This window comes from Folsomia candida, unplaced genomic scaffold (assembly GCF_002217175.1).
Source record: "Folsomia candida strain VU population unplaced genomic scaffold, ASM221717v1 Fcan01_Sc042, whole genome shotgun sequence".
Taxonomy (NCBI): domain Eukaryota; kingdom Metazoa; phylum Arthropoda; class Collembola; order Entomobryomorpha; family Isotomidae; genus Folsomia; species Folsomia candida.
The window spans coordinates 814,924-836,866 of NW_019091234.1; the positions used below are offsets into that span (position 1 = coordinate 814,924).

Below are 21,943 nucleotides of genomic sequence, written 5' to 3' on the forward strand. Positions count from 1 at the left end.
CGAGTGATAAATTGCAAAGCTGGGGAAAAGTCAGTTAGCATCATCCTTCCCTTTTTTGTATTTACTAAATAAGTACGCATACAAGTTTAATGTGCGTGTCTGTCTGTCCATGAAATCGAGACGATCTTTTGATCAGCATGAATATGTAAATACCAAGAAATTATTAATGGACAATTTTACTCGAAAATTTGCAAGTTTGACATTTTTATTATTAACAAATCAAACCCAAGTCTTAAAGGTACAAATTACGTACGTCGTTGTTAAATGATTGATACATTTGAGGAGCGTTTCTTAATACCAAATCAATTTCAAACAATAATAGCACTTACTTTTAGCAACTACGTACAATCAATGTTTTCAAATTACGTATGCGGAATGGAAGCAATGCACTAATCATACGAATAAATTATGTCTTAAAAAACAAATAATTAACATTAATGTTCAGACTAGAAGCTTCATACGTTTTGTGTTTGTTGTGTCTATTTACAATGAAAGTGTACACTGCAATCTGTCATAGAGCTAATTTAATCCAGAAATATCTAGTAATTTACGTGTTAAGTAGTAAGATATTCTTAAAGCATTTCGCGTGTGCGATCAGAAATACTGTAATTAACAAGCGTCGAGATATTAATTAAATGCAGAATTTTGTCTTACAAGTGACACTATTTAATCTCGCAAAGCAAAACTATTTGTTCAGAAAATGCTTAGTGAACCAAAATGAAAACTTGCAAAAACTGAGAGCTAAATTGTAAATACTTTTGTGCTATCGAGTGCAGAATAAGAATTACGTTAGTTTAATGACTATTATTTACAATCCAGATGCCACAAAATCACAACCCCTTGTCGAGTAGAGTCTTTGATTTGTAGGACAATTCGGATCTATTATGTTTTGCCTGCAATGTGGGTGGTGTGAAACCATCTCATCTTTCGATAAGTGGTAAATCACCAAACTATCCTAACTAACATATCGTAATTATCGTAACTGTAGCTCTACGTTCTCTACTCGCTGATTTCTAAAAGCAGATTTGGAATTAAATATGTAGCCATTTATAACAACAAATACCTTATCAAACTACACTTATATTTACGTCTGTTATGTGCGATGGTATGAATGTAAATTATGTATCTGAACTAGAATAACTCTACGTTAAATATATACAAGCTGGACCAGTGGAATTTGAAGATCTCTTGAAGATGTCTACCTTTCTGCTGCGCTGTGCTGGGATGGTGGAAGCCCTTTAAGCAGAAACAAAAAACATCCAAAAAATTCTATCAAATTCACTTCTGGGAGCTATTTTTTTCATCATTTTCAACATTTGGGAAGTGATGTGGGCTTGAGAAGCAATATTCCCTCGTACATATATTTATTAGAGTAGTGAAAACATAGGAATTCAATAATTACGTACTGATAAGGATTAATTATGTAAGATGAGAGAAGAGGAATCTTAATTAATTTACATATTTTGTGACAACGACAACTTCTGCCAATGGCCACTTATATTTAGATCGGTCAATTCGTCGGTATTACCGGAAACGGTATTATGAGTAAGAATGACTATACTAATGATAGAGAGTGCCTACAATTATATCATCTCCACATAAATTATTAGCATAAATAAAATAAGAGTGAACAAAAGCTCTGCGTGACAATTAAGATATTCGTGATTTAACAGTTAACTCAACTAATTAACTAATATAATTATAATTATAATTTGCAATACTCTTTGGATTTAACTTGTTCCACAATATTTCGTACAAGTAGTAAAAGTAAATGACTGAGAATACTTTTGTTGCCGGAGAAAAGCTTAGTTTAAGTGAGAAGGTGGTTGCTGTACATTGGATTTAAAGGATGGTCGCGATCTGCAGCCGTCATTCGCAATCTTCGAAAGCTTGGGTGCTGTGAGTTGAGATACTGCGCAGCATTCATGGGTTGACCAGACGTCGCATACTCGTAGGCGCTCATGGGATACGACGGCGCTAGGATGGCGTGGTCGTATGCAGGCGAATTGATGAAACCTATGCAAATAAATAGAACAATTCAATTAGTCGACTTAATCAAATATAGTGATTGTTGTGAATAAATATAATAATGATAATAACTTCGTACTCGTGATGGAGTGTGGCCCAATTCCAGAATCGAAGGAGCTGCTTTCTCCCGGGTTAACTCTCGCCGAGCTGGAACTACTGCCCCCTTCGCCGTAACTGCTTCCGCTGCTCCTTGAACTGGGATAAATTCCTGTCCCATTGACTCCTCCATTGACCAGAACACCGTTGCCGACCACCAAACCCGACGGATTGGACATGACATGCCCTCCACTGAGACTCGTCGGAATAACCTCGTACGGACGCCCACTCCCGTTGCAAGATTCCGTCAACACGGCGACCAAGTGTGGAGGAATCTTCATGGTCATTCCATTATTTGGGTTGGAGAGGATAAGCATGTTGTTATCATCCATTCCCACGTGCTTGGAATATCCTCTGGGATTCGTGCCATTGTTGTACTTTCCCAGACTAGAATTTGCCAAGTTGTTGCGCGATCTTCGGTCAAGACTTCGTTGTGACTTAAATGCCGAGCTGCCGGATCCACCACCAGCGTTCCCATTCCCACCGGAACCAGAACTGGATCGTGGAGGGCGCTTTCTTGTGAGGGACTGGGCCCTTTTGGTGGAGTTTCGCCCTCCCTGATGTTGCTGTTGCTGCTGCTGATTAGAGTATTGCTGACTCTGCTGGTACCGCATAGTTGCCATTGCCACCGGGTCAGTTCCGTCGTGAGAGACAGGAACGTCGATAACGCTCAGCTCGTCCTCCGCAAACTCGTCTTCCGACGGCCCATTGTTCCTGTCCGAGTGGTGGTCTGGAAGTTCCTCGTAAATTGGAGGAGGGTTGAGAAAGTAGGAGAAATCCATCTTGGGATTTGTCATCATCCCATTCGAACCGATGCTTTGGTGTGCAACGTCCATCATCTGTAAGTCCAAAGAAGCCTGCTTATTAATTCAGACTCTACAACGGAGCAGATTTGAACTATGGCAAAGAATGCCGGAGGATTGGGAGTGAGATATTAAATAAGATGCTTATGCGCTCACCTCTATGGAAGGAGGTGCAATGGGCGGTCGTGGTCGAGCGTGAGTCAGGTTGAGATCTTCATAGAGAACGCCATTGCCATTCATCATCGTTGGTCCGTGGTGGTGATGGTCGAAATCCTTGGAGGACTGTGTCACTCCCTTCCTCTTCTTCCTACGGCACACCAAACCAGACATGACTTTATTTCAAATTCACAAAAGACGTTCGGAGCAAATAACATTAATCATGCTGTCATCCACGTCATGTCCAACACAGCTTAATTAACCCATTATTAATTATTCATCAACAATTAGCTCAGACTCACTTCATTCTCACATATTTCCAAACAATGGCAGCCAGGACCAGTAAAATCACAAAGGACAGCAGGGTACAACACACGATCTGCATGTAGTCAACACCAAAAAAATGTCATCACCAAATTCAGATACGAAACCCTGATTATCTTTTACAACTTACCACAGTGACCGAAGGAAAAGAGCCGATTCGCTTGAATTCTGCGTCAGATACCTGAAAAATAAATCACAAAAAATTATTCAAGTAAAAAATACCGAGTAAAATTAATCCATTCATCATCATCATTTTTCACGTCTTCGTACACGAAACCACCAGCCAACCAAGTGCACAAGAGACGATTTTTTTGAGGAATTATAATATTTAGCCTTTCCCCAAATCTTTAGCTCTTGCTCCTCCTCATCATCATCATCATCGTATGTACTGATCACATGTAATCTCCACTAATTGACCATGCAAAATTGAGTCATGATTGTGCTCTGGGTTTTGTTTAGCAATCGTGCCATGTTTCTTTAAGAAACGTTACTTACTCATCGTGTATTTACTGTGCCGTGAAATGTTGAAAACTGATGACTGAAATAATGTCCCTGGGCCAAGCAATTATCGCCATTCTCATAAAGCATGCAACGCAAGGAATCAGTAGTGGTCACCTTTTAACAACTCTCGCTTTTATTTTCTCGTTAACTTCTGCTCCTTTTGATGCTCAAGACATACTCGGAGCGTTTTTACATGTTTTGTGTTCATACGTACACCAGATGAATACACGTCCGTACGAGTAATCATAATATGTATTCATGTAGTCCTATCTGCGTATCTTTTATATTTAAAAAAGCCCAATCATTGTATAACGAGCTCGTTTCATTGTGTGAAATAATTTACAAAACGTGACACGGTGTTGCCAAATGCTCTAAAACATCCAATAAATGCTGATAATTTGACGAATTTACATCCACAGAGCCTAACCGACGGATGATAACTTTATTGCCGTGCATGCTCCGGGCGACTCATTCCAGTTTTGATTGAGATTATTAAGAGTTTAAAGTTGCTTCATTTCAACTCCTCGGCCGGCACAAATAAATCTCTGATCAACTGCTCTCGAAGAGTGAGATTGAGCAACATCCAGCCATAATTTCAGACTCACTCACAGGATTGTATTTTCTGACCATGACGTAATTTTATTGCCCTTAATTTGAGACTTACAGATCAGTTTTAAACTTATCGGAATGAAATCTTTATTTGCTTAAACCACGCCAACGAAAACAAACACGTAATCTCAAGCGGTTTGACAACTCATCTCTTCCCAACGGACTCATGGGAATCTGTCAGATTTCCACGTTACGAGAAGCACTCAAGAGCAATTAAAAGGTGTAATTTGAAGAGCAATTTTACTACTGCAGCGAAAGAAAGACGATATTAATTCAAATGACTTGTACCCCTCCGAATAATAATGATACCCTTTATGTATAGTGGACATGCATATTCGCCTGCTTGCTATGCATCTTGTAAGTACGTACGTACGTAGTACAATTACCAGTTTCTAGAATTATGAATATTTAAAAAAATGCTATAATAGTACGCCGGCTTTTCGCTTCCAATCAAGTGTTTGTTGGTCCAATTTCTTCCTTCCAAATCACCACCGGCAATCAACAGCCAATACAAAATTATTATTATAAATATATGAATAAACTACGCAGTAAAGCCGTTCCTCTCGGTAATAAGAAGACAGGTCAAAAACTTTCGACCGATTTTTGTAGCGTGGTCAACATTCCTTCGTTTCCGACCAACCAATCGATCGATCGTTCTGATCTTGAGTCATAACCGCTTCAGGAATTTCATGGGTGTCTTCGTCGTTGTATTTTTTCAGTCATGCATCTCAGTAAACGCCGTCGTACAAGTACCTCGTTCCTATCCATCCCGACTCTTGAGGAATAATCACCACCAACACAATTTAGAGAGATGCAATGCTGAGATACGATATCGGTTTGGGTGATCACTCTTTTAAACGTTCGCTGTGGGACTGATGTGCGGAGACAGGTGTGAATAACATGAAAATCTAAAGTCAACAAAAAGCGCTGCTGGACGGTTCTCCACTTCACACCTCATTTAATAAACGTCGTATTGTGGAGCAGCACCACTAACGCGTCGCTGAATTGAATTGCATGTCACTTCCTCCACCTTAAACTCTTAAATTTGAGTAGAATAAACAACTCACATTGAGAATAGGACATGTCATGTCCATGTCGCACGGAAGGTCCGGTGGGATTGGGGGTGGGGGGAGGTGGAAGAGAGGCGGTGGGCCCCCGCAGTCACTGCAATCGTCATCCATCAACATCCAGGCTGAGGAGGACATCTGCAGCATAGACAAAATCACAAAATTATTAAAAAATTCTCGCTTTTCTTCATTATTATTGCATAATAATTGGTCGGTGATTGTTGTAGACAACTTTTTAACTTTTTAGGAAACCAACAAACAGCAGAGGACTCAACAGCCAAAACGCAATAAATCAAAAAGTCAGTCGTCTACAATATTACATTGCTTTCTGCTGACATTTAAGGCATCTTTGCAATAAAAATTTCTCGGATGGCCAACCGCATAAAAGACATTAAAGTTGAAGCAGCATGATATTCTCACAGGTTTTTAACATGTCCTTTTCATTCATGTAACTAAAATTGTGCTTGGTTGGTTGTCATTGTTAGTGCAAGCTGAACACAAGCTGACTCCAGCCAGACATCTTGGACGACCGACTCCTCTCGAGAAAGAGAGAGATTCCATAGTGCTTCTCTTCTTTATGCTGACTTCAACAAGGAAATCAACATGGAATTCCAACAGATATCAACATGATTTACAACGTGTTTAACAACATCCATGTTTTATTAAGTTGCTACAGTCAGGCTGAGTCGCCCAGTCTCTAAATCTATTCAACTTGCTCGGTTCATCTTCACTTTTTTGCTTTCTTTCCCCTCACTTATAATACATGCTGCTCAAGAATACGTGCATGCACATCCGTACTTGTAATATCACAAGTACGTATTCATGCTAGTACAAATCTCTGCCTTTACTTTTATGAAACTCACGGAAATTGCGAAATTGGTTTTTTAGACGAAAGGTATTTTTTAATTTTCTATTTTATGATACACAAACGGCTGTAAAAATTCCTCATTATTTCATAAAAACAATGCCAAATTATCCTCCCACACAATACCGAATAAGTGACATTAATTGAAAAAGTGACATTTTTATCTCCCTCGATAAATTTACCGAGACCAACTTTGCCCTCGCCTGAATCTTTCTCATACAGCACAAAAGTACGCGTTTTACGGAGAAACCTGTTGAGAAGCCCGTGTGTCTTGTTTGTTTATTCTTATTTTCATGCTACCCTGCAGTTTCACTTTGGATGAAACACAACAAAAACTCGGAAACAATGTGACGAGCACCACGTCGACTCGTCCTTTTTCTTACAATTAGACATTTGATTAAATAAGTGGATTCAGCATAACACAATATGTACGTATGTATATAGAAACGAAGAATAGCAAGAGAAAAACCTATGTACAGTTCAGACTTCATTTAGTCAGGACCAGAGTCCCATTTTTAATTTGTGCCCGATGACCCAACAACTATCAAATTGTAATGCAAAGTTTTTCGGCACAAGTTGGCATAATACGTCATCAATTGTCATACTTATCCAGGGTGACCATTGAGTCCCTCTCTCACAGACAGACATTTCGATTCCATAGGTCCTAACTCGGCCTAAAAATGCGTTTGCATGCTAAAACAAATCCAACTTTTAGAAAACTAAGACCACATACAACATAATGCACAGCATAACTTTTAGCCTTTCCTTTTAAACTTAAGATGAGCAGAATTTTGCTGGCTCGTCAGACGACAAGACCAATCAAGGCAACATAAAGTCAACATTAACATCCAAGCCAGGCCGAGTGTCATCAATGGGCTTGTGGACAATCCTACTTGATAAGAAACACGCATTTGGCATTTATACTCGAGTACAAATATCCTGACGAGAAAAAGAACCAGTAAGTAACCACCACGTTTGGCCATCATTTGGCATTAAAACATACTTTTCCAAAGACTTACTCAAATGCGAAGAGAGCATTTACGGCAGAACTTTTAAAAAATATTTGTGTAAAATAATGCAGAGATAATTCAGCGCAGTGCTTGTTGGCCTGCACATTGCCACCACGACACGCAAAATGCCCATCAACCTCTCTCAAAGCGAGTAAAAAATTATATTCGTCTAATATTTATGACTTTTGGTCGTCTTCTGAGATACAGGAGGCAATGAAATCGAGGAAACTACAGTTTTCTTTCTCTCCCTGAGATCAAGTCAGAGATAGCAATATTGCTTTTTTTGTGAAACGTTGCAGTTGCAGTAGCAGCGTCGTGTTCGTTAACTTACTTCTCATCAATGCATGCATACGTAGGTATACTTACACAAGCCTGCATGAATAATAACTGTGGGTGACCGGGACAGAAATTTTATTGGCGAAACTCGTCCCATCGTCGTCCTATGCATGCACTTCCATTGTCGAGAACTCGACGATTCCCATTGCATCGTAGGTACTTTTACATTCTTGGTTAATTATTAAATCGCATTCTCTGTCATAATCGTAAACATTTCAAAATAAATTTGAAAAGTGACAAAGCACTTGAAATTTGTAAAGCAGGTGGCAAACTTGTTGCAAAAGTGGTCATTTCACATCGAGCTGATTGTTGTTATTGCCATCCAGCCTGATTATTGCTGTCTCTCTCTCTCTCTTCTCAACCACTTGTTACGCCCTTTTGTTCTGTTTTGTTCAAATGTCAAATCATCTTCTGCTTTCAGCTCGACATCCACACAACACGGCTCGAATGTGAAGTTTCTTGTCGAAAAACCTCGAAAAATCTCCAAATCAAAGCCACTCGAACCTGTTTCTCTTGCTGAACAACAGCACTACGTTATTAGTTGGATATAAACCATTCTAGGCTTGGAACAACAATCAAAAGCCCTTCATACATAAAATGAGTAAGATAATGGAGCAAACGGATTGTTGACTCTTCTCAAGACTGGAACTGCAAGGTCAAACAATTGTTCAAAAGTTGAATTGTTCATCCTTCTCGTGGACCAGTTTCGTGCCTTCATTGAGTCCTGTTGTTATTGCTTCTGAAAAGGAGATTAAAGGAGCTGGATACAAGTCATTAGCCATGAGAACCAGTGCCCTTAACTTCTCTGTGCAACACGAACATTTGCATGCTCACGGTCCGACCCTTGGGATTTCAACAATTAGTAAATAATAAAAGCAGTTGATGATGCAGTTTATGCAGAATTCTCAAGAGGCAGCAGACGAATTTATAAAGCCTTTCATGCCAACACTCTACAAATCATAGTTCCTGTCATCATACGCAACACAACCATGTAACAACCTATACACAACTTATTTGTTCAAGAATTTAAACCGGTGTATTTTGACACGAACGAATTTGATCATCACGACGCCTTACCCTTACATAAGTTTTTCTTTTTTATACACCGGCTTATTGTTAACGCGCATTTCAAACGAGCAAGTGGACGACGTGTCCAAGACATGATGTATTTTAAAAGGAAAACAAATTGCAAACTAATACGGCGATTTGTAGGAATTCCGTAGTATGCACATTAGCACAAAGAAAGGTGGATGCACATTTCCCATGAAATATTCGGTATCAAAATCTAATTAATTCAAAAACTTGCAACCAGCCACAAACAACCCCCCATTGAGCAGAGTCGGGAGTGCATAACAATAACGGGTGCCTGTCAAATGATGAAAAGGTTTTGCCAACTAAAAAGTCAAGCACTCTGAGTTTACATCATCATCTCTTCTTCTTTTTCCTCTTTGAAATTTGAAAGGAAGACATTTTTCGTATTCGGGTTTTCGATTTGGTTTGGTTTTGCTCAAGTCAGAGGGAGAATAATGAATTGCATTTGCATACAAATCACAATCACAACTTGAGAATTATCTCAATATACTAATTGACAAATGAACTCAGTCAATGCATAATCTCCAAAGAATTGTTTTGAAATGTTGGCAAGTCACGTTTCAAATTAATTGGAGTGATCTATATGTCCGACAGTCACACACAATTGAGAATCTTCGTTCGACACACCAAAAAATCAAATGCACCAACCAACACGAATGACAATCTCCAAAGAAAACAAAGGTTGTTCCTTGCTCCATAATAATACGAGATTATTGTGAGCAAGTAAGAGCAAAAAATGCAAACAACGGCCAGAAAACAAGACTGGGCTCCACACAAAACACGATTATTTAGGCTTTTGCCCATATAAAACTAACCCTTGAGGGAATTAAACAAAGCTGAACCAATTTCCATCCGATTTTAGTTATAATTTGACATGTTTTGACTTTGAGAAACAATAGGATTTGGTGTTGAAACTATTTTAGCCTTCAGGTAGGTAGAAAAGCAAGTGGTGATTAAGACGATGATTAGAACGACAACATGAACGACAAGGACTGGACAATTGGGCAATGAAATAAATAAATGAAGTTGTCTTTTAATCTTGTGTGGCAGTAGTTGGTTGGTTGGCTGGTGGAGGTGGAAATGACCACAGCAAGAACAAGCAAGTCAGGAAGAACAAGGTGGCATTGTAATGGTAACAACGTCCCAATTTAAGATATCTGACACTGACAAACGCACCCCACTCTCTCTCCCCGTCCACTTATAATGACAACAACGACGGAGAAAAGGAATCTAGCCTTGTTTGTCGTGGGGTCCAACACAATAAGCACCGATGAGAGACGTTCTTCTGGTGGAGGAAGAGGCTGAGTGACGAGATCATTAATTTACTTGAGAGACCTGTTGTGGGACAAGGCTCGTATTTTGGGTCGTCGTCGTGTACTTTGGAATGTAAAATCATTGTCTCAGAGACATGCAACTGCTATTATTATTATTATTGTCACTGCTGCGGGACCAACCGCTTGGTAAATTACAAATGCCAAATACTCAGACAAAAAGGCTCAATCAAACAATCCTCTCATTGTCATGTCGCATGTATTGACTTTTTAAAACCAATTCGTACAAAGTAGAGTGCATGGAGTACACATCTGTATGTGCATGCGTACGGGTATGTATCTCATTAGCAGCATGCGCATACTCTTGGCAAATACAAACTGCATAATTAAATCCTCACTGCAAGTGATTGGTTGGAGATGATGAATCAGATAGCGATTGAATCCATGAATGTCTCTGATGGCCAGAGAAGGAATGACCAACAATCGACCATCAAGCACCGGTTTCTCATAAATTCCTTATGGTCCTCGTGAATGAAAGAATCGCCCATCAATGTCAAAATTGACAGATTCAGTTGGGCAGGTTTGTCCATAAGCGAACCACATATTTTATGTGCCTCGTGGTGGACATTCCTCATCCACGAAAAGGAGCTCATCACGGCTTAAATCTCGCATTAAGCAATAATGCGTCCGCCTAAGAAAGCAGAGCGTGGATAACGTGTAAGCATGTATGTAAATAAAAAAAAGGTGCACGAGAGGATAAAGTGGATCAGGATTTCCAGTTGTTGACGAGAAGGGAGTGCGAGGGCCCGGAAGTATCAAATTATAAGCCCCCTCAAGTATCTATCAAGTTTGAGTGAATTGAGTCGTTGGATATAAACTTCTCTCCACCGTTTCTTCAACCACAAGTAAATGTCTTTATTAGAAGAGCGAGGCAGGAGGAAGTTTTTTGAGGGGAAGGAAAAAAAGGCTTATCAGGAGAGTAAATTCATGCATGATGAAGTTGTTTGCTGGGAGATCAGCACACAGAAGCAAAATAAATGCTCGGAGGAAAACCCTTGATTAAGATTTAATGATGGGCCATACTAATAACCACGGCTGTTCATAAGACGATAATTTTTGTTTTAAATACTTGGCAGCCACCTCCACATCATCACCACCACCACAAGGCTTCTGAGTATGATGAGTAATTGTAATAATTGTGGGCACTTTATTTCACCACTTGGCTCCCTAACCTGCAATTAGCTCACAAACCAAAGTTCGGTGAGAAAATCATTGTGATACCAACGAACGGACGCTCAATGGTTGCTCACCACCACCGTCTCTCTCTTTTTACAGGGTCGTGCAGGGCGTGTACCCAAAGGGAGAGGTCTTTATTATTATGGCGTGCTAAAAACACTGCAAATTTCTTCCATCCCTTGCCTGTGGCTAAATCCTACTTGGCAAATATTGCTCGCCAAGTGAAGCCAGTGGAGGCGGATCTTCTAATAGGACGCGAGCAGGCGACCGGATATGAATCATTTCAATTAGTTTGCTTAAGAGAAAAAAATGATCCCAAGACCTGTTCTAAAAATATTTGCAGCAAGACGTCATCGCTGATCAATATGCACAGATGAGTTTGCTTTGTCTGGGTGTAACTTATTCAACACAAAATTTGTACCGTCATTTGGACAAATTCATCGTCTCATTTAAGCCCAACAGCTTATTCCTTCCAATAAAATCCAAAGAAAGAACGGGCTCCTAATAAAAAAGGCTTGAAATGAAAGGGACCTTTTTTCTTAAAAGGCTCAATTCAAGCCTTGTCACAAAGTATAATCCTTCCTAGTTCAACTAATGATAAAAAAGAAGCCCTGATAAAAATAGGATTTGTGTGACAGTCCTTTAACGCAAACAGTGAAACCCGACTGATTGATGGTGAGCTGCTGATCACAAGAAATCTCACTTTTAAATCGTTGGGAAATTATGTCAGCCCCGAAAAATTAAATCACGTTCGAAATCCCTTCCCTCGTCCTTCGTTGAGCTTATGTAATCACCTTCTACGTAAACCATGCTAATTCAAGGAGCCGGCCGACTGACCGGAGCAGGAACCATGCATGTTATAAAATCCACTCTTCTTATTTAATACATAATGTTTCATCGTCTTCCTCCAATTTTACCTCGTCTTTTTTTTTGCTTGAAGATTCTACAACAGCGTATGTCTGTCGCTGATACGTGTGTATGTACTGCGCTCAAGTCTGCGTAATAATAAGCCTGTTGAAATAACGAGAAGAATTCCAACCCCAAAATTATGTATCGGAGGACGGAGCAGCCTCAACAATATTTTATTTTATGACTTGTACATACTCGTCGGCGTGCAACATTTCATTGTTTATTGATCGGTGTAATGGGCGAGTCCCAAAAAGGTATCGCAGGGACGATGAGTAAAGGTGTAAGTGGAAGATGAGGTGAAATATCCAACAACATTTATTAGTATTTCCCCTTCTGCCGGTAAGCATCAGAGCACCCCACTTGCGTTGCTATTATGGTTAACGAGGAGAGTTGTGATGATCCCAAAGTCCAAACTGACACTGGAGGCTAATAACAATAATTCCAATAAATAATAATGCAACGTAACAAATGAGCTTTTCAACAATCACCAAACCATAACCCATATTGTGAAAGCCTAATCTTTCAGAGTTTAGAGGGAGAAGAGGAACCATTCTCTCCTCAAACGGCTACATCCACATTATTATTACTCCCAAATGGAGTGGTGTTGTAAAATTGTTAGCTTGTAAAAATGTAAAATTAATGAAGTAACAGAGTCGGACCTTCAACTCCAATTTGTAAGATACGAAATTACTTTATTGCTCTGGTGCTGGTCCAACATTTCGTAAAATATCTACGAACACACCACTGCTCGTTTGACGAGCCATAGCCAATGAGCAGTCAAATTAGCTGTAAATGTTTTTGGTGAGGTGAAATTGGTTTTCTGTTCACCACACCTACAACGCCTTTAACTGACTGACTGACAACTTGACAATAGTTTCAGAGGAATATTGTTCGCCTTATTCTCAAGTGTGTAGTGGGATTCAAGAGGACGCTGAAATCCTTCGAGCGTCAGTCATCCCTTCAATAACATAATGGATTGGCTCATCAAATCAAAGATCCATTTTCGTCGTCGTCATATTTAATCTGCTTGCCAAAGGTGCGTACGAGGTTTCGTATTGATTTTTATTCACACAACGAGTAATATTCTAATTCGACTCGTGGGGCTGGGACACGCTGAGATCTGCTAATATTGAAACAATTATGATGAATTCAGTTTCATCGTGATTTGATTGCCCCACAATGAACAACATGCTGTCGTACGTAGTCCATAAGACCGAAGAACTGTGTTATCTAGTGTTATCACATTTTATCCAACCTCATTGCCAGCTCGACAATGCAAATATGATTCTTCTTCTGCCTGCGAGGAAAGTGTTGGGCCCAAGTTTTGACTTTGGGAACAAGGAACCCCGTCCAGATCATTAATTCCGACCGTGGCAGGAGAGTGAGACCCACCCCGTACAGGAGAGAGAGCGAGGGGACAAAGGGAAGAGAGCATGCGGGATTAGGAGAGATTCTGAGATTAGGTCGTCAGATACGGAGTGAATGAAAGGCCAATAAATCAAAGTTCTATTGGGCCTCGGCTGGAGGTCATGTTAAAAAACACGAGTTTCTCAGTCCCCAACTCCAAAAAAGAGACAAGACAATATAAATCCACGACCTGGAAAAATGAAGTCGCGATTAACCAGGGATTTCTTCGTTGTCGGTTACCTCCAGTGATACCCAGCCAGAGGGAAACCAAGTTGCATGTAGTTGCATCTAGTTGCGTACGCATGGAGGAACTTGATCAAGTGCTATAAATAAGAGAGGAAGCTTCATCTGTTGAATTCCCTGATGGGACGTGTCCATGTTGTAGAATAAAATTGGCATGTTCGGAGATTATACATTTCCCAACTGACCAAGTATTACTTGCATTTTTTAAACATGCAGACAGGAACACTGGAACATTCGAACATGTAGCGAGGGAATAATTCTGACAAGATTTGAAACCAGCGATTTTCTCACAAAAATACATGAAAAGAAGTAAAAATGAATAAGGGCCGACAATAAATCGAAGCCAAATCGTGATCCATCTGCTTTCCGTTTGATATTCAGTACGCGAGGATCGGTTTGTGAATAAAACGCATCGACACTCCCACTCCCATTGTTCGCAACCACGCCGAAATGGATACTCCATTTTACACGATGACGACGACACGACTCGAAGAAAAGACTACCACAACCAAAACGGAATGGTTTACTTAAACCACAATTGATGCGTAACCGAATATTAGGACGATAGCACAAATCCAGTACCAGCATAAATACTGGATTGTCAGTTGTTGGTATGAATGGCATAATGGCTGTTGAAAATTGAGACTTTATAAAAGATTTGGAAGAAACCCATTAATTTCCCACTTCCCTTTTACACGATTCCTCCAGCAGCACCTTGTTATTATCGAGAGGCACACAATTACAAGTGCACCTCAACATTCGACACCACGTCTTCCGTACGGGAGCTGACGCGTTCGTTAAAACTGGTACGAACGAAGATAGAGAGACAAGACCTGACCCTTCATATGATGGCACCGCTTGGCACATGTTCCCCTTCAAAAACCATTCATTTTCACTTATAGAAAAATATATTTCTACTTCAGCTCGAAGGAAAATGAGAAATAAATAGACAAAGCCTGCCTGCCTCTGGGTAACAGCCAGCGACACGACATTTTCAAAAAGAGCCCTGAGTAGTGAGCCTTAAAAACCACACGGCCAAAATGTGGTTGGACCACAACTCCCTTCATCTGCAGCTCATATTCATTTGCCACATGCCATCCCTTAACTTACTTCGTCTGTCTGTCCGTGCTTGCACAATCCCCTCAAAAAAATCTCAAGATTGAGATTAAGGTTGGAATATATACCTTTCTGCGTGTAATGCTCATGTCTTGCTCTGACTGGAGTAATCATGTTATCTCGAAGCTGTGAGCTGAAAATCTCTCTCCATCCTAAAATACTGCACTACTCTTTTTGTGATGGGAAGGATTTCGTATTCATCTTTGCATTCACTTTTCAGCAATCTTGTACTTTGGGATGTTTGTATGCGGTGTGTCGTACTTGTGATGGTGTAATACGAGCAGACAGCTCCAGAGGTCTTTAAAAACTTATAAATGGTGAGCATGTGTACCCATTATTTGGAAGGACAAAGGAGACATGCATTATTGTGCTCGGCGGAGCAGCAACCAACCTCTTCAACCAAAGTAAACCACATCAAGACGTTCTAAATCGCTTCATTTCCAGCACCGCGTCAACACGTCCGCTTCACCAACCAAAGAACTCGGAACGAAGAAGCGAAACTGATCTTGTCCATGTATTGTAGTACATGTAAATACTAAAGTAATATGACCGAGCCAAAATCTGAAATGTGTAGGCAGATCTATGCATGCAATCGTCCAGAAGTCTGAATAATGGTCGATCGGTGGTTGGGATTACGAGCAATAAATAATTTAGTTGGCCACAAAGGGGACAATTAGAACAGAGGTCTATTCTCCATCACTTTACTTGGGTCCAGCCACTATGTACGTTCGCTGTCCTGTCGTCACTTTTGGCTCGCAATTCACTCAACTGTGAATTCCCTCTGAATGACAGAAACCTTAAACGAAAGCGATTTCATACGACGAGTAGTACAAACTTTGAACCAAATGTTCTTTCACAAGGTCTTTTCTTCTGCGGTCTGGAGCTCCAGCATGCAACTCATGCCCAAGAAGACCGTGGTTGAAAAGGTGAGGAATCTCGCCGCAAAGTGAAAAATATGCTTTGTTGAGTTTTGTCAGGAAGCAAGTTAATGATGTAAATCTTTTTGAGCATAGACAGCAGAAGAAGAAGAGCACAAGCAGCCACGGTAGCCAAGCTATTATGACGCTTTTCTTTTCAACAGCTCCATTATGGTAATCCAATACCATTGCAAAATGCATGTATCTATATGAAAGAAAGGTCTCCAACTAATTCACAAATAGTTATTTCCGAATTGTCCTCTGCCAGACAATAGAAAAGATACAATGCAGCACGCAATTCCTTAAACGTAAAACCGACTATGTGCCACCACGAGTAAAGGTACTATGTTGAATCCCATGTCATGATGCCACCAGGAAGAAGGTCTGGGTCGTCGGAAAATTGTAATGGAAGAAAGTGACAAAGTACACATGTCCTGGTCAAGTACTTCATTCACTAGTTAAGTTATTTCAACGTCAACTTTTGAATTTGAAACGAGAACAAGCAAGGTAAACTGAGACGACGACGACGATGGCCTTTATTTGTACCGATAACTGCTCAAGACTAAGAAATACCTACATACGCACCTTCCCTACACCGTCCGAAGAAGTAATAAAGAGAGGAAGAGCATTGTTTAGAAATAGGAGCTGAGCTGAGTTAAGATGACAATAATATTTTGTAACCACTATATTTCCAACAAAGGCCGTCGTCGGTGTCGGTCGGTGTCGGCAGAGTGCTAACGAAAGCTCAAGAGGAACAATGGGACTGTTACAGTGATATCACAATAGTGTGAAACGACACCGGCTTAAATTCTTTCACTCTTTTTTGTCCGATGATGCAAAACTCGAGGCCAGAATATTCTACTTATTTATAAGCGTTCTTCTTCTCCAGCCAGACCGCAGAGACGAATAAAGCCGCGATCTCACTTATCATTCTGCACCCGACTATGGACAACGTAGTAATTTTTCCTTTTGGAAATTAAGTAATAAATAAATGCCTTCTTGATTGCATGATTACATGTCTCCTTTGAGTCAGATGACGGGATGGATTTCTTGAAATTCTTGGTTTTGTGTTCACGTAGTACACACACACAAAGAGAAACATTTGCTAATAGGGACGAATGGGAACCTTTTAAGAAGGAATTTTTTGGTCGCTGTTCGTGATTCATCAAGAATTTTTTCAGGTGGAATTCCATTGCATGCCATGCACATACATACGTCTGATATTTTTAAATATGTATTAAAATACTTATTATTCTGCGTTGTGAGAAATGTGTCTGAATGGATTGTGTGAGGATGAGGATACTTAATAACAAAACAATTTCGTCTCAATTTGAGTATGAATTATCTAAAAAACAATTATTCTTTCAAATTACTCAAGTTAAAATGCATTCCTTTTATGAATAATCCGCCTAAAAAATTATTTCCATCCGGTCGCAAAAATTGTAATACGAATTATATTTTAAATGCTGATTAAACGTCAACGGCACGCAGAAAAAGGAGACTTTGTGCTACGTAGCTGTTGGCAAACTAAAAGTTATAAATCTGTCAAAAAAGTGCAGAGTAATGCCAAAATGTATAGAATTCGAAGTGAAACTCGTCGAATTACCAATTGCAAATGTGCGATGTTGATTAAACATCGCATAATTCACGAGTCTTTAGAGATTTTTCTTTTGTTCGTCGTTACAACAATCCCAAGTTATGCTCGTATTTGCACATACAACAAGAATAATATTCTACGCGTGTAATGACTAAAATGCATAAGTTTGGCTCACCTCTTCAGCCATAAGTTGTGACTGATTTAAACTCACTCAATCCTGCTCCTGAGTGAATTTCTTTATTCCTTTTTCAGTGATTTATGAAGAGGTTGGCAAGAATTCTGTCATTTTCTCAATTCGTGGGCAAATTCCCACGGTCCAATTTCACTCTGCCAACCAAGATTTGTATAGTTTCTAATGGCACTTGGGATAAAACGAGTTTCTCCTGCCTGGCTATATCTGAAATATGTAATGAAGACACGTTACATAAATATTTGTCTGTTTTGATCGTTTACATTATTTATTACTGTAATATGAAAACTTGAAATTCGAATGGAATCTAGATTTACAATTTAGGAAAAATTGAAATACTGAACGAACTGAACTGAACAACTCAAATTTGACGTGCCAGGCTGTTTTTAGGCAGAAAAACAGGCCACCGAACCGAATTCCCGAGTCGGAAATTTTCGGGGAAATGGGGTTGCTCTTTTCTACCCGTATCGATTACAACTGCTGTACTACAAATTGTGCCTCGCTTCGTTCTGGGTAAAATTTCGAGTCTATTTGTAAATTACTATTCCGCTGTAATTAGCGAAACCAATGCAATCGAAGTCAAATTACAAGATGCATCAATGAGGTTAAAATCTTGCCCTGATATGGAAATGGGAAATTCTAAAACATGTCAATGCCACAGGAACTGTTTTTTCTTATCTCCGTCGTATAAATAGTCCTTGAAAAGATCAACACACTCACCTATTTAATCCCTATCTTCTAAATACACAAATAGTTATAAACATTCACAAGGTTCTAAAAAGCACTGCAACTGATAATTAACAAGTCACTGAAATAAACGCGAGTTTAACAAGTCACACTCACTGCTCATTCAGAAATTCACTCTGAAATTGTAATATTTCTCATGGAAGTACAACTGATTCCTATTCCGGAGACTCAGTTTTCAGGACTTCCGTTCCAGGAGCAAAGTCAATTCGTCAACTGCCCAAAGTTTTGAACATGTTTGTAGCTTGGACTAAAATAACACGTTGAGTGGGACACAGCACATCTGCGACTGCGAGGATTTTCCGATCGGGAAGGAAGACCAGATGTCAGAATGGCTATCTCATTCCTCTGCATTCGCTTTTAAAACGATGTTGTCCTGAACGAACATGTATACAGAAATGAAGAAGGGAAGTAACCGGTTATGCATTAGGTTCACATATATCCATCCCCAAGCAATAGTGGGATTACTTTGTGGTGGTGAGGAAAGGGAGGATGACGACGAGGGGTGAAAAATATCCACTGTGGGTTTGCTTTGCTGTTGAAGAAGAGGATCTCATTCAATCCAATGTGTACAAGCCATTGCATTGTTCGTACAATAAAAGTAAAAGCTAAATTCATTCGGCTTTATATGCATCTTGTTCTCTGGAGGATGAAAAGCTCAAACTTGCTTCAATTCGACCATGGAGTACACGCTGTAACTTGGTCCAGAACATTATTCAGGCTAAGATTATTTAACACTTTATCATTCTATGAGGGACCTAACGTCCGTGTTAGATGCAAAATGTCAAGTAATCGCGATGTATCCCTTTGTACGAGACATACGTATCTTTTAAACACTGCAAAATGATGCGTATATCTAGATTCCTAAGAAACCAGGCCAAAGCCATACAATTTGTTGAGGTTAATTTCCCTGACATGCGAATTTTTGGTCTCGCAAGTCAAAAGACTCATTACCGACTTTTGACAACCCAATCTTTTTCTCTCTCCCTCAACTTTTTGAACCATGTCGATATTATTTTCCGACCCTGTGACTGCCTACTACATTCCAACTGCCCAAGGCACTGACAGTCTCACAAATGACAATCGTTTAGCTGTCCAACCCAAATCCTCCCAGAATGTCGCCCAATCCGAATTTCCAAGCATGGAAATATGCGGAGAAAGTGCTCATGAGGCGACCAGACGGATAATTGAACTCCGATATCACGACTCGGACGTGAAGCCGTCCGTCAGCCAGCAGACTTTGGAGGATTTTGTGACCGTCCAGAAAGTGGAGACGCATCCTGTTCCTGGAGTTGAGGGCATGACGTGGTGCATCCTCTCCTGCCAGTCCCCCCCAGACCAGGACAGCCAATCCAGATACATTGCAGCCTTGGACTATGCCATGCTCGAAGGGTTCGATGCCGTCGTTATTGAGCCGTTTGACCTCACTCAAAGGACACATCAGGCAATTGAGGAATAGTATTCCAGTATTTCTCAATTTCCCCAAAAACACCATCCTTACTTATGTCCATTTACTAATTCGCAGTGGATCAACATCATGACCCTGGTTTGGAACGTGTTTGGCTGCTATCTTTCCGTTTCTGTTGCTGCAACCTTGTCGTCCCGAATGTCGGACCCTGCCATGACATTTGCCGGGATCGTCAACGTGGTCCTACTCCAGAAATATGTCAAGTTTGTAATGGGCGATCCCATTTCGCAATATCGAAACCTGGACTTTCTGAGCGATGAGGACATGGACCGTGTGTTCCACATGAGCGAATTGCTCGCCGTGAGGGGTGCCTTCACCAACGTTATCATCAAGGACACACGGCGTGAACGATATCGCTACAATATTTTGAAGTATATGACTGCTTTTCAGTTGGCGTTGTGCGCCTACAAATATTTCTTTGGAATGGCCCTCTCCACCTTTTTTCCAAACCGACCATTGTAAAATTAGTCGGGTGGAATAAGAAATAAGTACGGTTTTTACTGAATGCATGATTTTAGCGTTTCATTAAAATTAGCAAAACACATGAGTTGACTTTTGTATTTATTTATATTCCCTTCTGTATATTCTCACACGATATTCATCATACATAGTTGGTTGCGAGTAAAACGTGCGAAACTCGGGTATCAGAAAGCGTTTTGTTGTTGCAGTCCTAGCGTTTCATATGTAAATCTCACTCAACTTGTTACTCGCTAAACTGCCAGAAATGCATAAATAGTGCTGCACTACTGCTATTAAAAGTTGCTCTAAATTCATGTTGACATCTCTGCAAACTTTCTCCACCTTGGGATCAGTGTGTGTTCAGACTTGAGACCACAAGGCTGCTGCTCGTGTTGACTTCTGTTGTGCTTTCTCTTTGATTAGGAGCAACGGTGCCCACTTACCTGATGGAAAGGGGCAACAGATTATTGATATGTGCCCCCTGCAGGATCACATAGTTCTTCTATGCAGGGGAAAGCGAAAGGGTATTTTTTTTACTTGTAACTTTGATTGACATATATTTACTTGTATCAGGCAAATAATTTTCATCTCGTGTTACAATTTCAGAATGATTTTTGGCATCCAAACGGGCCTGGTCGTATTTTTTGTTGCTGTCGTTGCAAGCGTCTTCATCAGTGTTGGAGTTTGCATGTACTTTTACATGCAAGAACGTGAGGGTCAATTTCAATTATACAGCTAAATTCGAAATTAAATCACTATGAAATGGTTGACAGAGGCCAAAAAGCGACGGGTGGTTCCACTGCCTGTCCCCGTGATGAAACTGGACAAACCATTCAACACCAAAGATTTTTGGGGATTACGAACGCTCAAAATCACGCCGACCCCGTCACCCGTCACCGTGACCAGCACCACACCCACCCACACCGTCCAAATGGTTGCGGAGACCCGACCTTCACGGCAGGCCGACCTTCAGCTTCCCTTGACAGATGACCCATATACATAGATTCCAGAGGCCAACTTTGTACTTAACGTGCACAACACTGAACAAATAAAATGCGACAATGCAGTATCGCCACGTTTGGAACACTAGTAGAAATACAGCGCTGTGTGGTGGGATACTTTTTTGTACGCCAAAAGTTACTACTCTTAATGAGCCAACTTATTGAGTTATGTGGAGATATGTATGTCAACCAAATCCGAAAGCTGCGTCGCCCGACGTAGCAACGTGTACTCATAACATTTAAAAGAGCATTTCAACCGAGGAAATGAGTTAATTGCGTGCAAGTTTCATATTAACACAATGTGTATCAACAGACCTGCCAAGCGCTTGGCAATAGTCATAAAAGGTATAACCTGAGCACTATCACGAGCCTGCCGTATAGCGATTGGATTTTTAATTCTCTCGCCGGTATGTCAATTTATGTAATAGTCCGTCTGATCCATGTTTCAAGTTTATGATCTGGCAAGTGCACATATTTAAGCGATTCAAACCTGTTTCC

The 21,943-nt window shown here is 40.3% G+C and overlaps 2 protein-coding genes and 1 long non-coding RNA gene across 3 annotated transcripts; 2 read left to right on the plus strand and 1 right to left on the minus strand.

Annotated features, from left to right (window-relative positions):
- Positions 1-186: 186 nt before the first annotated feature.
- Positions 187-18,856, minus strand: LOC110861524. The gene is made up of 8 exons (XM_022110651.2): positions 18,494-18,856; positions 17,759-17,980; positions 5,585-5,722; positions 3,538-3,588; positions 3,386-3,462; positions 3,084-3,234; positions 2,108-2,963; positions 187-2,016 (listed from the first exon to the last, which is right to left on the minus strand). Exons 2-8 carry the CDS (start codon positions 17,768-17,770, stop codon positions 1,811-1,813), a joined length of 1,491 nt encoding a protein of 496 aa, XP_021966343.1. The 5' UTR covers positions 17,771-17,980; positions 18,494-18,856; the 3' UTR covers positions 187-1,810.
- LOC118433122 lies at positions 15,361-17,315 on the plus strand. The gene is made up of 2 exons (XR_004833192.1): positions 15,361-15,995; positions 16,083-17,315. It is a non-coding gene; the product is annotated as an uncharacterized LOC118433122 (long non-coding RNA).
- Positions 18,857-20,563: 1,707 nt separating the features above from the next.
- Positions 20,564-21,584, plus strand: LOC110861544. Its single transcript, XM_022110676.2, has 3 exons — positions 20,564-20,968; positions 21,051-21,154; positions 21,218-21,584. The coding sequence occupies exons 1-3, from the start codon at positions 20,949-20,951 to the stop codon at positions 21,445-21,447; spliced, it is 354 nt and encodes a 117-aa protein (XP_021966368.1). The 5' UTR covers positions 20,564-20,948; the 3' UTR covers positions 21,448-21,584.
- Positions 21,585-21,943: the final 359 nt, after the last annotated feature.

Bases quoted from the DNA above. Each gene is read 5' to 3' on its own strand.
- LOC110861524 (XM_022110651.2), bottom strand. The intron at 3,463-3,537 runs GTAAGTTGTAAA...GACTACATGCAG, and splicing joins CTTTTCCTTCGGTCACTGTG to ATCGTGTGTTGTACCCTGCT. The intron at 2,017-2,107 runs GTACGAAGTTAT...TTATTTGCATAG, and splicing joins TGGGCCACACTCCATCACGA to GTTTCATCAATTCGCCTGCA.
- LOC110861544 (XM_022110676.2), top strand. From the start codon at position 20,949: ATGCAGGGGAAAGCGAAAGG. The intron at 20,969-21,050 runs GTATTTTTTTTA...TTACAATTTCAG, and splicing joins ATGCAGGGGAAAGCGAAAGG to AATGATTTTTGGCATCCAAA. The intron at 21,155-21,217 runs GTGAGGGTCAAT...AATGGTTGACAG, and splicing joins GTACTTTTACATGCAAGAAC to AGGCCAAAAAGCGACGGGTG.